Below are 14,803 nucleotides of genomic sequence, written 5' to 3' on the forward strand. Positions count from 1 at the left end.
CAGCAAATACCATAACTGATTTCCCTTCCCATAGACAAGATTTGGCAAGGAATAGGAAGATTAAATCAGGATTACTACTTTAGGGGAGCCCCACAAAATGGGGTATGTGGAACAAACTGTTGTCCCAGAAAATTGGCTTTAAATGGGGTAAAACAATAGCCACATATCAGTTACTCCCTGAAATTTTGACCACTGCCCCTCTGGAATTTTCATAAAACAGCACAAATGCACCCCCACAGTGAAGCAATTAAATTAATTTGAAGACTAATCTGACCTAATCTCTTTATTCTGTTTTCCATCTTGCCATATGGTCCCATGGAACACAGAGGTTATGTGATAGAAATAAATAACAATATAAGAATACTCTATTAATTTCATGCCCCAAACAAAGGTATGTCCCAATTTGATTATGAATGTCCTTTAAGTTTTTAAAAAATAAGTATTTGATTGAAATCAGAGTTTAACATCTCTATACCATTTAAGTTAAATATCAGACAAATCACAGACTAAGAATCTAACATTACAATTAAAGGAAAATTAAAATTCCAAGTAAAGTTATTTTCACCTTAATCCCAATAATTAAGGATAATGGCACTTACTCTGTTGTTATCTACACAGTTGGAAAAAATATCAAAAACAACATTAAAAACTTCAGTTAATTAAAGTCCTAAAGAAATAATAAGGAATAACTTGGCTAGAATGATGTGGAAGGCAAGAGCCCTGGGAGGTGAGCATGGCAGTCCTCCTGCGCTGGAGGGCATTTGCGGATCCTGACTCAGCACCCAGGAAGCTGACTCACAGGCCATCGGGGTAAAGGCAAAGGCCGGAACATATGGAATGTGTCATTGCTGAATTCCAATAGTAACAATGAGCCGGAGACAAACCTGTTCTCCAGGTGCTCCAGGACACCTCAAGCCTTAAATTGTGATGCAGCGAGCCTGATTGTTTATACCTACAGGCACTTTCAGAAGCACAGAAAAATTATCTCTGGAGAAAAATATGGTCCATCCTACACCCAAAATTATTTCTACAACCATAGTGTTTGGCACAGTGTCAAACGTTATTAGATTCATAGGGAGAAATACAAACACCATGAAAAATCAAGCACCCTGACTGAGAGGTAGCACAAAAAGAAAATCAACCAAAACAGCCCACGAAGATCTCAGAGGTGAAAATGATCAGACAGACTCTGAAACAACTCTGTGTCCCATGTTCAAATAATAAAAAGTGAGCTCAGGAAATGTTACGAGGGAGTTCCTAACTATAAGTAACATAGCAGATTGGAAAAAGAAAAAAATAGAAATTTTGACAAGGAGACGGTGAGTGGTGGTTTTTCATCCATCCCATTGGTGAGGTTTTTATCAGTGGAGGAAAGGAAAGAGGGAGGTGTGCAATGAGCAAATGAGCATAAAGTCTGACTGCCACCAGGTGTTAGATTGGATAAGGAGGGGGAGGAATTCAGGAGGGGCTAATGGACAGTGACAATGCTTTCAGGCAATATTCAGCAAACTGCTTTTTAAGTAATTCTAACCAACACTTCAGAAAGATTTCTAATATTAGAGCATTTTGACAGAAGTAGAGTAGTGAATATGGAGCTAGACACACAGAGTGTATTATCAGAGGGGGCAATTGATCAGGGCAACTGATTGCTTCAGAAGTTCTTACAAGGAATATTTCAATGCACTAAGGAGCTTTTAATATACAAGCAGACAAGCAGAAATGTCCTCGATAGACTCTGAATTGACTGGTCCAGGTCTAGATATACTCTTGGGCTGGGATGATTACATAGAAGAGTTAGAGAGTTCAAGAGAAGGAGAATTCACTTGGAGCTAAGATTTGGGACTGGGTGCCAAGGTATCGATTCATGTGCATTTCTCTGAATTTGAAAAAGGGCTGAATAACATAGCTGAAATTATAATCACTATCATTAACAACATTACTATTACCATACTTTACCAAAAATAAAACAGAAGGGAAAAGATTTTCGAACACCTACTGTGTATTGAGACTTTGCTAGAGAGCCAGGTTGTCACCAAGGATAACAACCAGGTCATTCACATGCTGACAATTACAGAAGGGGGCCTGCTGTTCATTACTTGGTGCCATCACCATCTATATTATTAAGTTTATTGCATGTGTTTCATGGGCACATACTTTTATGACAGAGAAACCATCACTACCCCTGAGGACTAAGTCTCTGATGAGTCACTTTAGATTTCTTGAGTTTCCCTGAAAAGTGTTTCAAATCCCTGAGACATAAAACAACAATTATAGTCTTCATGTTTTAAGAAATAGTTCATTTTCTCCCATTATATGAATCCTAACTGTATCTGAAAACTTGCTTCTTCCCTGGGAAGATGAGGAATAAGGAAAGGCTGCTGTGAGCTGATAGAGGAGAGGAGCCCTGCAGTTTTCTGCACAGGAGGGAAGTGTCTCTGCAATGCTGTGGCTAAGCTGTTGGCACAGAGATACATGGCTGAGTCTCCAAGCTCTGCAGGCTGGATCTTGAGAGTGGATTCTATTCCTTTGAGTCTCTCTGCAGAAAATTGATCCTTAAGCAACTGTGAGTCATCCTCATTGTGATATTGAATCAGAAGCTTTGGCCCTGTCCCAGGATCTGCTGGTACCAGTAAAGGCCAGCATGGCCAGATACAGGATCACACCAAAAAGCCACAGCCTGCCTTTTCTCTGTGATCTTATATCTGGGGGACTGGGCAACTCCAGCTTCTGTGAGTTCTGTGAAGGAAAGAGACAAAATTTGAAAATAGAAAGAAGGAAATAGTTGAAATAATCACTGAGATATCCAATGTGCCATGGTGTTCCTAGGACTCACCTGCTCCCAGGAGACAGAGGGCCACCCAGCAGAGGAGCCTGGTGCCTATGGCAGGGTCAGGTCAGGATGGGAGTTTTGCCCAATCAGGGTCACTGTGAGCAGGAGCAGAGGAGGAGGGACGTCCTTGTCCTCTCATGGCAGTTCCCACAGTGACATCATGGCCTCCACAAATGCCTACATTCTTAGAAATCAATTATTATAAGTTAAAACAGAGCACAAAGGTGCTTTACCATATTCATAGACTGTGTAATTCATACAAGTGTTCTCACTCACATATTCAGGGCTTGGGGGATTAGGTCTCTCACTACATCTCTAGGCCCATCCTCTGCTGGACATTTCTACTCGGAAGCCTCAAAGGAAACTTGAAATAAATATTAGTGACCTCTTGATTTATCCTTCTCTTTGGGTATTTCCTTTCTATCAGGTCCTCTATGCTCCCAGTCCTCTAGGGTAATTGACCCAGCTTTATCGTAGAAGTGCATTGAACTAGCTGACAAACTCTAGACTAAAGGGATAAAATAATTCTCTGAACACAAAGTGGGGAGAATTCATTTTATCTGAAGGCCAATGACCAGTTCCCTTTTTGCAGTTATCAATCTTCGTTATGCATTACGGATCAAGACTTCACCAGGGTTCTCTGTAGATCTTGGTCACCAATACGTTGAAAGTAAGTTCTGATATCTTAACCAAAATGGGTGAAGAACACTCTAATTCCTGAAAACCTGAGTGTGAATATCTAACAGTAAATGCAAAATTGAACAGAGCTTCTGGAATCTTAAACTCTTACCCTTCTATTATATCTTACAATTGAACTGCAGTGTTAGTATCCAGCAATTATTTTACAAATTGTGCTGCATTAGTTGTGACACACTTCTCATTGTCTGGATAGTAGGGTGGGAAGGCTTGAGGGATTGGAGAAGCCCCGAGAGTCAATATGAACGAACTAACCAAGGACACGTGTGTTCAGAGAAGAGGAATAGTACAACTCAGCCTAGAGGAATCCAAGCTCCTAAAACCTAGGGGACAGCCACATGTCGAGGTTATCAGGTGAAGATCTGTGGTTGTAGAATTATCAGAACTATTACCATCTCTTTTTCATATAAATTGTCTATCATTGCAATAGAAAAGCTGCTAGTCGGAGTTCACCTTATGTTGGCACCAATTAATAATTTCATGATGGAAAGTGTCTTCACATCACAGTGTCACTACCTCTTCCATCTTTGTGACCGGGGGTTAAGGCCCTGGATGACAGCAGCATTGAGAAGGTGGAGGCTTGGTGGCTGCAGACAGGACTTATCAGGCTGCATGTGATATAGTTGAAATTGGGGCATCCTAATTCTAGGAAATACATTCCCCATATGTTCTCAGGCCTCCCCTGCTTCCTGAGAGGAAAAACAAACAAACAAATAACAACCATGATTGTGTCAGGGCCCAAAGGGGCATCTTATTGCTTAGGGAAGGAAATACCAGAGTTCTGGGAAATCTGGTTCTTGTTAAGAATATTTGCAGAGTCACTGCAATTTGAGATAAGCCTATCTGGAAACATCTACAATTGTCCACTCCTCTATCCTACATTTCCCTTACATCCTCCTGTCCATTATCCAGGACACACTAGAATGGGTTAGGTGTAGGGCAGAGGCACATTGCTAAGGTTTCTCTGATGTTCTCCCAAGGAGGCAGCTGTTCTCTCTTTTCATGGGTCTGTGCACATTCAGGTTGGCTCCTGGCTCTTCTCCATCTGCCCTTCAAGTAGGCTTAGAAGCTTTTCCATTCAATAGTGTTCTACAGTTCAGAATTCACTACTGAATAGAACCCACTGGCATCAGTGAAGAAAGAAGAGTTTCTACTGACCACTCAAAACACCTGAAAACTAGATGCTGAATGCTAGGATGAGGCCACACTTTTCCCTTAAACACAACTTTTCAGGCAACACTTGGCTCTGTTTCAAAAACATTTGGACCCCATCAAACCTCAGTGCCTCCTGATGGCCAATGGTTCAGAGTCACTGGGCTTAGATTCTCCATCCATGGCCCAGGGATGGTGATGGGATTTCTAAACTATCAAATTAGATCAGGGCTACTATCAGACAGTGTTTGTGGGGAACTGAAGGGAATTCCTTCCAGCTCCATCTGATCCTTCTGTCCTGCTAGAGCCCCCTCCCTGTTACACAAACACATATTATCCAACCACAACTTAGGACAAGCACTATCCCTCCTCTGCATACATTCATTAGCTCCCCAACATCTGTGCATCCTTGACCAACCTGCAGAGAACTCAGAATCTCCTGTTTCAGTTAAAACAGTCCTGTGTATTTACTAAATGGCTTCTTGATATGCATTGTTAGCCAAGTTTTGTGCTCATCTCAGTGATATCAAGCTTTTTGTCCTTAGACTATAAATTCTCTTATCTTTTTGGGGGACTTTTAAAAACATCACAGCCTATCCCTATGGAAAAAGTACATTATAGGACTAAAAGAAATCTTATCTTGTATGTTCATTTTATGATAATTATAGAATATTTCAAAGATATTGAAAATGAATAAATACCCACCACCAAACTGAAATCATGCCAACATTTTGAGATCTTAAGATTTTCTTCTAATTGTATGTTAAAAACTGACACCTTTGGAAGAACTGAATCATACAACAAACAGAATATTAAAATATATTTCAATTATTAATATCTTTTCACATTGGCTTTATCTCTTTATGTGGATTTTACCCTCAATTTCTGAAATAAAACACTTCATTCTTAATAATTCCGTGTGTTTCCCTAAAAAGAGGCCATTATCTTAGATGACCACAAATGCTTTTATTACACTCAAAAACTTAACATTCATATAACATTATTTTCTCATCTATACTTCACGTTCACCTTTCTCCAGTTGTACCAATGTGTCCTTTCGTTTTGATTTTTTTTCCTACAGGACATTATCAAAGATTATGCATTTATTTTGGTTATCAGGTCTTTTTAGCCACTTTTAAATTAGACATCTCTTTGGCCCACTTATATTTTACAATTTTCATGGCCTTAATTTTTGTAAGAGTTCATATCAGCTGACTGGTAAAATGACCCACCATCAGGATTTCCACATTATCAGAGGTTAAATATTTTGTCAACTACCATGCCATAGTCAATGTGTGTTTCCCATTGCATCTGACCAACTACAAGAACATACCATGTTATCTTTACACAGTTTTGAATACTAAATTTGACATCATAGACATCAGATCTCTCCATTGTGAAGGTATCATTTACCTTTTATAGTTAATAAGCAATTAGTGGAGTGATACTTTGACACAGTATAGATATCTTGGTCTCCAATAACCTTTCACATGTTGCTTTTGGCATCAACTGATGGTCTCTGTCTATAACTACATTAATGGTTACAATGATTTTCTAATTAAATTTACTAACTAGCCTTATTCTATAATGAAGAGATTCTTACATCTTTTTATTGTTGTTATAGCCTTACAGGTTTTAAAAATTTGTTATAATTTAGTATCCTCATTCTTCTTTAATGTTTAGATACTTGTGTTTGGCTGGTGGGAGTCCCGTGAAACTGGTTCTATGAATTTTTTGGTATGTTTTCTGGGTCCTGAAGCTTCCTTGATTTCTGCCAAAAGATGTTTTTTACTTTCTCTGCTCTAGATCTAGAAGAAGCTTTTTCTGTTGTTTCTTTTAAAAGAATTTAAAAATTAAATACCATGCAATAATTCTGCCCGTTACTACTGGGAACACAACTGCAAAGATATAAAGTTATTGTCCATCAGCTTTATATTGCTTCTTACATATTGTATGGTTAGAGTTAGAAAATACATAATTTTAAAATAATAACTTCATATTGATACCTCCAATTCAAATCAACACCAGAGATTCCTTCTTCGTCTTTTCCTACTTCTTATTTGTATCTCTCTTCCCTTTCTAAGAACTCTGTTTCCCAGCAATGTCAATACATCTACCTATTCTCTGTTTTACGGTATATTAAAACTGTTTCAAAAATATGCACTAAAAACACTAACAGTAACAAATCTCCTAAGTGAAGTAAAACCTCAACCTCATTTAGCTTTATAATAGTAAAACTACTAAAATCTAAAGACAAAGAGAAACTAGAAAACAACCAGAAAAGAAAAGCCCTTACCTCAAAAGAAAATATACAAATGATCAATAATATATGAAAAGATGCTTAGTGTCTAATGTTTTGGTCTTCTAAGTTCAGTTTATTACACGCAACATGTTGGGAAAGCTCTTTGACATTGGCCTTGGCAATGATTTCTTTGGTATCATAAAAAAAGTTCAGGCTACAAAAGCAAAAATAAATGAGACTACATCAAAATTTCTGCAGGTAAATAAAACTATCAACAAAATGAAAATGCAACCCATGGATTTGGAAAAATCTTTGCAAACCATATCAGATAAGAGATTAATATACCAAACGTATAAAGACCCCATACAACTCCTTCACAAGAGAACATATAACCCTGTTTAAATTGAGCTAAGGGCCTAAACAGACATTTCTGCCAAGAAGACATAAAAATCACCAACATGCTCAACATCACTAATTGCTAGAAAAGTGAAAATCAAAACTGCTATGAGATTGCACCTCACATCCATTAAGATAGCCATTATTAAAAAGATAAGTTTCAAAAGTATGGAGAAAAAGGAACTTTTGTACACCATTGGTGGAAAAGTAGATGGATGCAATCATTAAGAATATCAGCATAGATGTTCCTAAAGAAACTAAAAGTAGAATTATCATATGACCCAGCAATCTCTCTGTATACACACAAAGAAAATGAAATCCCTATCTCTTGGAGATATCTGCACTCTCATGTTCATTGCACCATTGTTTACAATAGCCAAGATGTGGAAACAACCTAAGTGTCTACTGATAGACAAATGGATGAAGAAACTGTGGCATACCTGTGCAATGGAATATTATTTGGCTCTAAAAAATAAAGAGACCTTGCCATTTGCCACAACATAGATGATCCTGGAGGACATTATGCTAAGTAAAATAAGGCAGACACAGAGAAATAGTGTATGATATTTTTATAATTTATACAATGTCAAATATACAGAGAGAATGAAATAGTGGTTACTGGGAGGATGGCATGGGGAGGGAATAGGAAATGGGGACATTTAGGTTGAATGATACAAGATAGCAGATAGGCAGGTTGAAGAAGTCTAAAGGTCTAAGGTATAACATGAGGACTATGGTTAATAATAATGTGTTCAGATTTTTTTCTAAAGGAGTGGATTGTATCTGCTATTGCCACAGGGAGTAAATGGGTAACTATGTGAGATGATGGCTATATTAATTTGTTTCACTATAGTAACTATTTTCCTATAGGTCTGTATCTTATAATATCATGTTACATACCTAAAGTATACATAATAAAAAGTAAAAGGTCAAAAAGAGATGCTTAACATCATTGGTCATTAGAAACATGTAAATCAAAACTACAATGAGGTATCACTTCGCATTTACCAGGATGGCTATAATAATTTTTAAAAAGAAGAACAAAACAGAAATTAAGTGTTGGCAAGGCTTTGAAGAAACTGTAAGGCTTTGATATTGCTATGGGAATGTAAAATACTGCAGCTGCTGCAAAGCACTGTTGGGCAGTTGCTCAAAGCATTAAATATAGAATTCCCATATGACTCAGCAATTCCACCCCCAGGTATACACCCAGAATAATTGAAAGCAGGAAATCAGACAGATACTTGTAGCCCAGTGTTTATTGCAAGATTATTTCTAATAGTCAAAAGGTAGAAACAACCCACATGTCCATCGGCTGATGATCAGATAAATAAGATGTGGTCTATACACACAATGAAGTGTTATTCAGCTATATAAAGGAGTAAAAATCTGACACATGCTACAATATGGATGAATCTTGAAAGCATTAGGCGAAATGAAAGAAGACAGACACAAAGGGAAATATCAAATATATATTTATATTTATATTTATATATTTTTTAGACGAAGTCTCACTTTGTTACTCAGGCTGGAGTGCAGTAGTGTGATCTCGGCTCACTGCAACCTCTGCCTCCCAGGTTCAAGCAATTTTTCTGCCTCAGCTTCCCAAGTAGCTGGGACTACAGGCACACACCGCCATGCCCAGCTAATTTTTTGTATTTTAGTAGAGACGGGATTTCACCATTTTGCCCAGGCTGGTCTCAAATTCCTGAGCTCAGGCAATCCACCTGTCTCATTCTCCCAAAGTGCTAGGATTACAGGTGTGAACCACTACATCCAGCCTAGGGAAATATATTTTATGATTTCCTATATATTAACTATCTAGAATTAGGAAATTTATATAAACAAAGGGTAGGTTAGACGTTACCAGAGGCTGAGAAGCAGGAGAAATGTGGAGTTATTGCTTAATGGATATAGAATTTCTCTTTGAGATCACAAAAAACATTTGGAAACAGCAGTGATGTTTCCACAGCATTGTGAGTGTACTTAATTCCACTTAATTGTACATTTAAAAATTGTTAAAGTGAAAAATTTTGTTTTATATACATATAAAACCTTTAAGATTAACATTTGAAAACTGTGATAATATATATTCTATATTTTATATAGATTTAACACTGTGGTAACGTATATGCTATATATTATATACATAAATATATAACTGTGGTTACATATATCTGTAATCACAGTTTTTAAATGTTAATTTTAAAATGTCAATTAAAACCTCCAAAACTGCTAAAATAAATATTGACAACTCACTTCTCCAAGATGGAACCTAAAGACAATGAAAGGAACTCAAGTAATTTAAATATGCTCTTAGTATCCTGAGGGGCCTGATTCCAGGAAACCCTGTTGATACCCTAATCCCAGGGTGTCCACCTTCCTTACAGTCAGCCTTTCATATCCTTGGGGTCCAAATCAGCTGATACAGAGGGTCAATCACAATATATCTCAGAAAGTGTTTTCTGATACAGTTATTGTATTAGTCTGTTTTCACATAGCTATGAAGAAATACCCAGAACTGGGAAATTATAAAGGAAAGAGGTTTAATTGACTCACAGTTCCACATGGCTGGGAAGGCCTTAGGAAACCTACAATCATGGCAGAAGGAAAAGAGAAGCAAGTCACATCTTATATGGTAGCAGGACAGGGAAAGAGAAGGGAAAATTGTTACTTTTAAACCATCAGGTACTGTGAGAATTGACTATCAGGAGAACAGTATGGAGCAAACCGCCCCCATGATACCATTACCTCCCACCAGGTCCCTCCCTTGAAATGTGGGGATTACAGTATTTGAGATGAGGGTGGTGATGACACAGAGCCAAACCATATCAGTTATAATTTTCTTTTATAGTATAATACAGTTCCACTAGTCCATATCTTTTCTCATATTTGGGACTATCATTTCTTTGAAAACTTTGCAGTCTGGTTAAGTTTGCAGTCATAATTCACTGTTTTAGATTGGAATACTCTGATTCCAGGGTACAAGCAATTCTTGTGCCGCAGCCTCCTGAGTAGCTGCTGGGACCACAGGCACGTGCCACCATGCCCGGCTACTTTTTAAAAACTTTTTTATAGAGACAGGGTTTTGCCACATTGGCCAGGCTTGTCTCAATCCCTGACCTCAAGTGATCCACCCACCTCGGCCTCCCAAAGTGCTGGGATTACAGGCGTGAACCACTGCACCCAGCCGAGAACCTATTTTTATGTTAGTAGTAGTTTATGTTTACTTTTCTGTGAAATGCCTGTTTAGGCTAAGTATTGCCATTTTATAGCGTTGTCTTTTTCTTATCAAGGTTTGAGAATGCTTTACTCATTTTAGATACTAACTCTATTAGACAAGAACAGCTATGCTACAGAAAACAAAATAAAAATAAATCCTAAAATCTCATTGGGTTAATTCTATGAAGTCTTACTTCCCATGTCCACAAAGCCCAGCATGACATAAGTAGCTTTATTCCGTGGTTGTTCATCAAATTATGACCCAGTGTGCCGGGCTGCTTCCATATTATCATTAGGCAATCGGTATTGTGTAGCTCCCAAGTTTATCAGGGCATGGCAAAAGAGTTGAAGGGTATCTGTCCAGAAAAGAGTCAACAGCAGGTTTGAGACTGCAGTGCTTTTAAAGTCCTGCTTGCAAGATTGACATCTGGCTGACATCTGGGAAGCTGGCTGGTGATCAGTGCCCTGTACTGACATGAAGTTTCTCCTAACCGAGAGGAGTAGCTCATTGTGCCTAGACTGGTGTTGCAAACTGAACACCAGATTTCCTTCTGGGGTGTGGATTTTGGGTTTATACTAGGCAGTACCTCCACTATAGCCTCTGGGGTGTTGAATCTCTAATGAGCTCCACAGGCAGAAACATTGCACATGTGTTAATGCATTTTTGTTTCTGTGGGAAGTGAGCTCTGTGTGACCCCTCCTGGGAGGAAGAGAGCATAAGGAAGCCAATGTGTGAACTCCTCTAGATTCCTCCTGTGTGTTTTCTCCCTATGATCTGCTGCTGAATATTTACTATGGCACTGTAATAAATCTTAACCATGAGTACAACTGTATACTATATCCCATGAGTCTTTGCAGCTCATTTCCCTGTCTACTTTAGGACTCCCATCACAGTGCCAGGAGTTACTTCTTCTTCTTCTTTTTTCAAGATGGAGTCTTGCTCTGTCACCCAGGCTGGAGTACAATGGCATGATCTTGGCTCACTGCAACCTACACTTTCTGGGTTCAAGTGATTCTCCTGCCTCAGCCTCCCAAGTAGCTGGGATTATAGGTGCCTGCCAACATGCCCAGATAATTTTTTGTATTTTTAGTAGAGACAGGATTTCACCATGTTGGCCAGGGTGGTCTCAAACTCCTGACCTCATGATATGCCCACCTCAGCATCTCAAAGTGCTGGGATTACAGGTGTGAGCCACCATGTCCGGACACCACAAGTTATTTGTAAGGGCTAGCCTTGGGATTGTCCACATCAGTTCTGCACACATCCAATTATTCAGAGCCTCTTCATATGTTCCCAACCCTTTAACTGTAAGTGAAGCCTGGAACTGAAGGGAAGCCAGGGGACTTTGGTGAGCATAAATGGTCTTTGCCATGCTGATTCTACTTCATTTGTTTGCATCTCTCATGGCTTTTCCAGCCTACAGTGATACTCTCTGTTAAAAGAGCCACCTGACATCCAGAAATGTTTCAAAAAGTCTTAAGGTCAGGGTCAATACTTTTGTCTTGTGCTCTGTCACATTAGTTCACCTCATAGGAGCCTCATCATCAGAGCTCAGTCCTCTGTATGTTCCCGGCAGTAATGTTATACTTAATTTAAGGTGTCAATCTAACCAGATTAAGGCATACCTGGCTAGCTGGTACAGCAGTATTTCTTGATATGTCTGTGAGGGTATTTCTGGAGGAGATTGGCTTGTGAATTGATGAACTGTCTGGGGAAGATCTACTCTCAATGTGCACGGGCAAATCCAGACAGCTGGGGGCCTAGATAAAACAAAAAGGCAGAGGAAGGGTGAATCTGCACTCTCTCTCTCAGAGCTGAGACATGTGTCTTCTACATGCCTTCTTCTACTGTGGCTTGGCTTTTCATTTTTTATCACGTATTTTGATACATGACTAAAACAACTAATGTAAGTATTTGTGTGTGTGTGTGTGTGTGTGTGTGTGTGTGTGTGTGTGTGTGTGATGGAATTTCACTCTGTTGCTCAGGCTGGAGTGCAGTGGTGCCATTTCGGCTCACTGCAACCTCCACCTCTGGGGTGCAAGTGATTCTCGGGCCTCAGCTTCCAGAGTTGCTGGGATTATAGGCACACACCACCACGCCCAGCTAATTTTTGTGTTTTCAGTAGAGATAAGGTTTTGCCATGTTGCCCAGGATGGTCTCAAACTCATGAGCTCAAGCTGTCCAACCTCCTTGACCTCCCAAAGTGCTGGAATTACAGGCATGAGCCACTGTGCCTGGCCAGTATTATTTTTTGTGGCTTGTGTTATGTTTCCACTAAAGTAGTCTTCCCTCAAAGGATAAAAATATTTTCCTTAATTTCTTCTGGTAAAATTTAAGTTTTTCTGTTTATAGTTAAGAGTAAATGTACCTGAAATATACTTTATGTAAGGAATGAAGTAGACACTCAGGAATAAGAGGGAGGAACATATGGTCAGTGCAGAAGAAAATTATCTGTAAAAACACATCCCAGGATGGGAAACAACAGAGCATATATGAGGAAATAACTGAACATAGAGGGGTGTGGCTGGAGCAGACAGAGCCAGGGGAGACTTGTGCAAAATGATGATGGAGATGTAGGTATAGGGCATGTACATATAAGGCAGATGATAGAGGACCTCATGAGGCTATTGCCCCATAGAAGAAAGGCAGCCAGGAACAGAGGTCAGGAGTGAAGGTTTGTGACTATGAGTGGAAGGGTAGTGGAGGGTAGGGAAAGGGGCAGATGAAAAAGTCACTGAAGCCCACAGGGGAGAGGAGAAGTCCAGGCTTTGGGGTTAAGAGAATCATCACTCATCTCAACTAACGACGCCTTGGATGCCTTTTCCTTTCTGCAAGCAGAAAGAGAGAGCTACAGAAGAGAGACTCAGCAAGCTAAGTGTGTTGGGATGACCTTTAGCTGGTCTGAGACTCCAGTAGGAATGGACGTCAGCACTGAGGGTCATAAGGCCCCTGCTCTATGGCCTCCAGCCTGGCCAGGGCTCTCAGACTCCTATGGACGTCGGACTTCCCAGGTTGGGGACAGACACAAAGCAATCTCAGCCTTTCTAACTGCCCTTTATGTGCAGAGAGGAGGCAGCTGTGCAGCACTGTGGAGTCACTGCTGGCACAGAAGTACACAGATGTCTGGGAGCCGGTAGTGGACTCCAGAGTGAGGGGGAAATCCTCTGTGTTTGATCTAGAGACATTGTAGCCATCTGGGACTTCTCCTTTGCTAACGTCTTGAACACCATATGAATAATGGATCAGCCTCAGCCCATGCCCCAGGTCTTGTCGATACCAGAACATATAACGATGGTTCTCAGTCTGGTGACATCTCAGAGTCACTGGTGTTCCTGTCTCTGTGACCTTGTGTCTTGGGCTCTGGGTGATTCTACCATCCATGTGTCCTGTAATAGAAAACAACAGATGCTGTCAACCCAAAAAAAGGCTTGTATTGAGGTCTTGGGAATTTCAGGGAAGGAAGCCCACCTATGACCAGCCCTCACCTGCCCACAGCAGACAAAGGGGCACGTAGAAGAAGAGCCTGATGCCCATTTCAGCTCCAGGGCAGAACTCATGTCTCTCAGCCCTGCATGGGGGAAATAGAACTTAGGTTCTCAGTGACTCGATGACATCAATGCCCCTGTCAAAGAGTTGAGCTGCAAAGTTAACCTGCCACACCCCTTCCATTCTCCACAAATATAAATCAAGTATACACATACACACACACACACACACACAAAGAAAAAAAATGAATATATGTAATTTATGGTATATACAGCAATATTTATAGAACATATATACAATTTAATAGCTCAGAATGGAAAGAATTTGTAGGCTATTTTTAAAGATATAAGTCCATATGCTCTTTGCAAGATTTTAGAAAGAAAATGCATTCCTTTCTGAATATTTTATTCCCATTAGGATACAATTATTCATGTATATACTATTTTAATTGTTTCTAGTGTTTATGTAGTCTAAGGGACATTTTCATGGCAGTCTGGTGTCTTTTATTACTCATCTGCTCAAATTCGCCTCTAAGTACCTTTTACTAGATTTTCTCTTTTCTCAAACTCTGGATAACTGGATGTCAGCCTACAGTGATACTCTCTGTTAAAAGAACCACCTGACATCCAGAAATGTTTCAAAAGGTCTTAAGGTCAGGGTCAATACAATTTGTATATTGTCTTGTGCTCTGTCACGTTAGTTCACCTCATAGGAGCCTCATCATCAGAGCTCAGACCTCTGTGTGTTCCCAGCAGTAATGTGATACTTAATTTAAGGT

At 39.6% G+C, this 14,803-nt stretch overlaps 1 pseudogene and 1 gene segment (V, D, J or C); both read right to left on the reverse strand.

Moving 5' to 3' along the window:
- Positions 1 to 2,254: 2,254 nt before the first annotated feature.
- On the reverse strand, positions 2,255 to 2,894 carry LOC116528038 (annotated as a pseudogene). The gene is made up of 2 exons (XR_004258820.1): positions 2,834 to 2,894; positions 2,255 to 2,736 (listed from the first exon to the last, which is right to left on the reverse strand). The product of XR_004258820.1 is annotated as a T cell receptor beta variable 11-1-like (transcript).
- A 10,465-nt stretch (positions 2,895 to 13,359) lies between these two features.
- LOC116528039 lies at positions 13,360 to 14,651 on the reverse strand. The segment is given in 3 exon segments: positions 13,360 to 13,925; positions 14,025 to 14,126; positions 14,564 to 14,651. Coding segments are annotated over 3 exon segments (651 nt in total).
- Positions 14,652 to 14,803: the final 152 nt, after the last annotated feature.

The sequence above is a fragment of the Sapajus apella genome, unplaced genomic scaffold, assembly GCF_009761245.1.
Source record: "Sapajus apella isolate SASKATOON/1434 unplaced genomic scaffold, GSC_monkey_1.0 scaffold56, whole genome shotgun sequence".
NCBI lineage: Eukaryota > Metazoa > Chordata > Mammalia > Primates > Cebidae > Sapajus > Sapajus apella.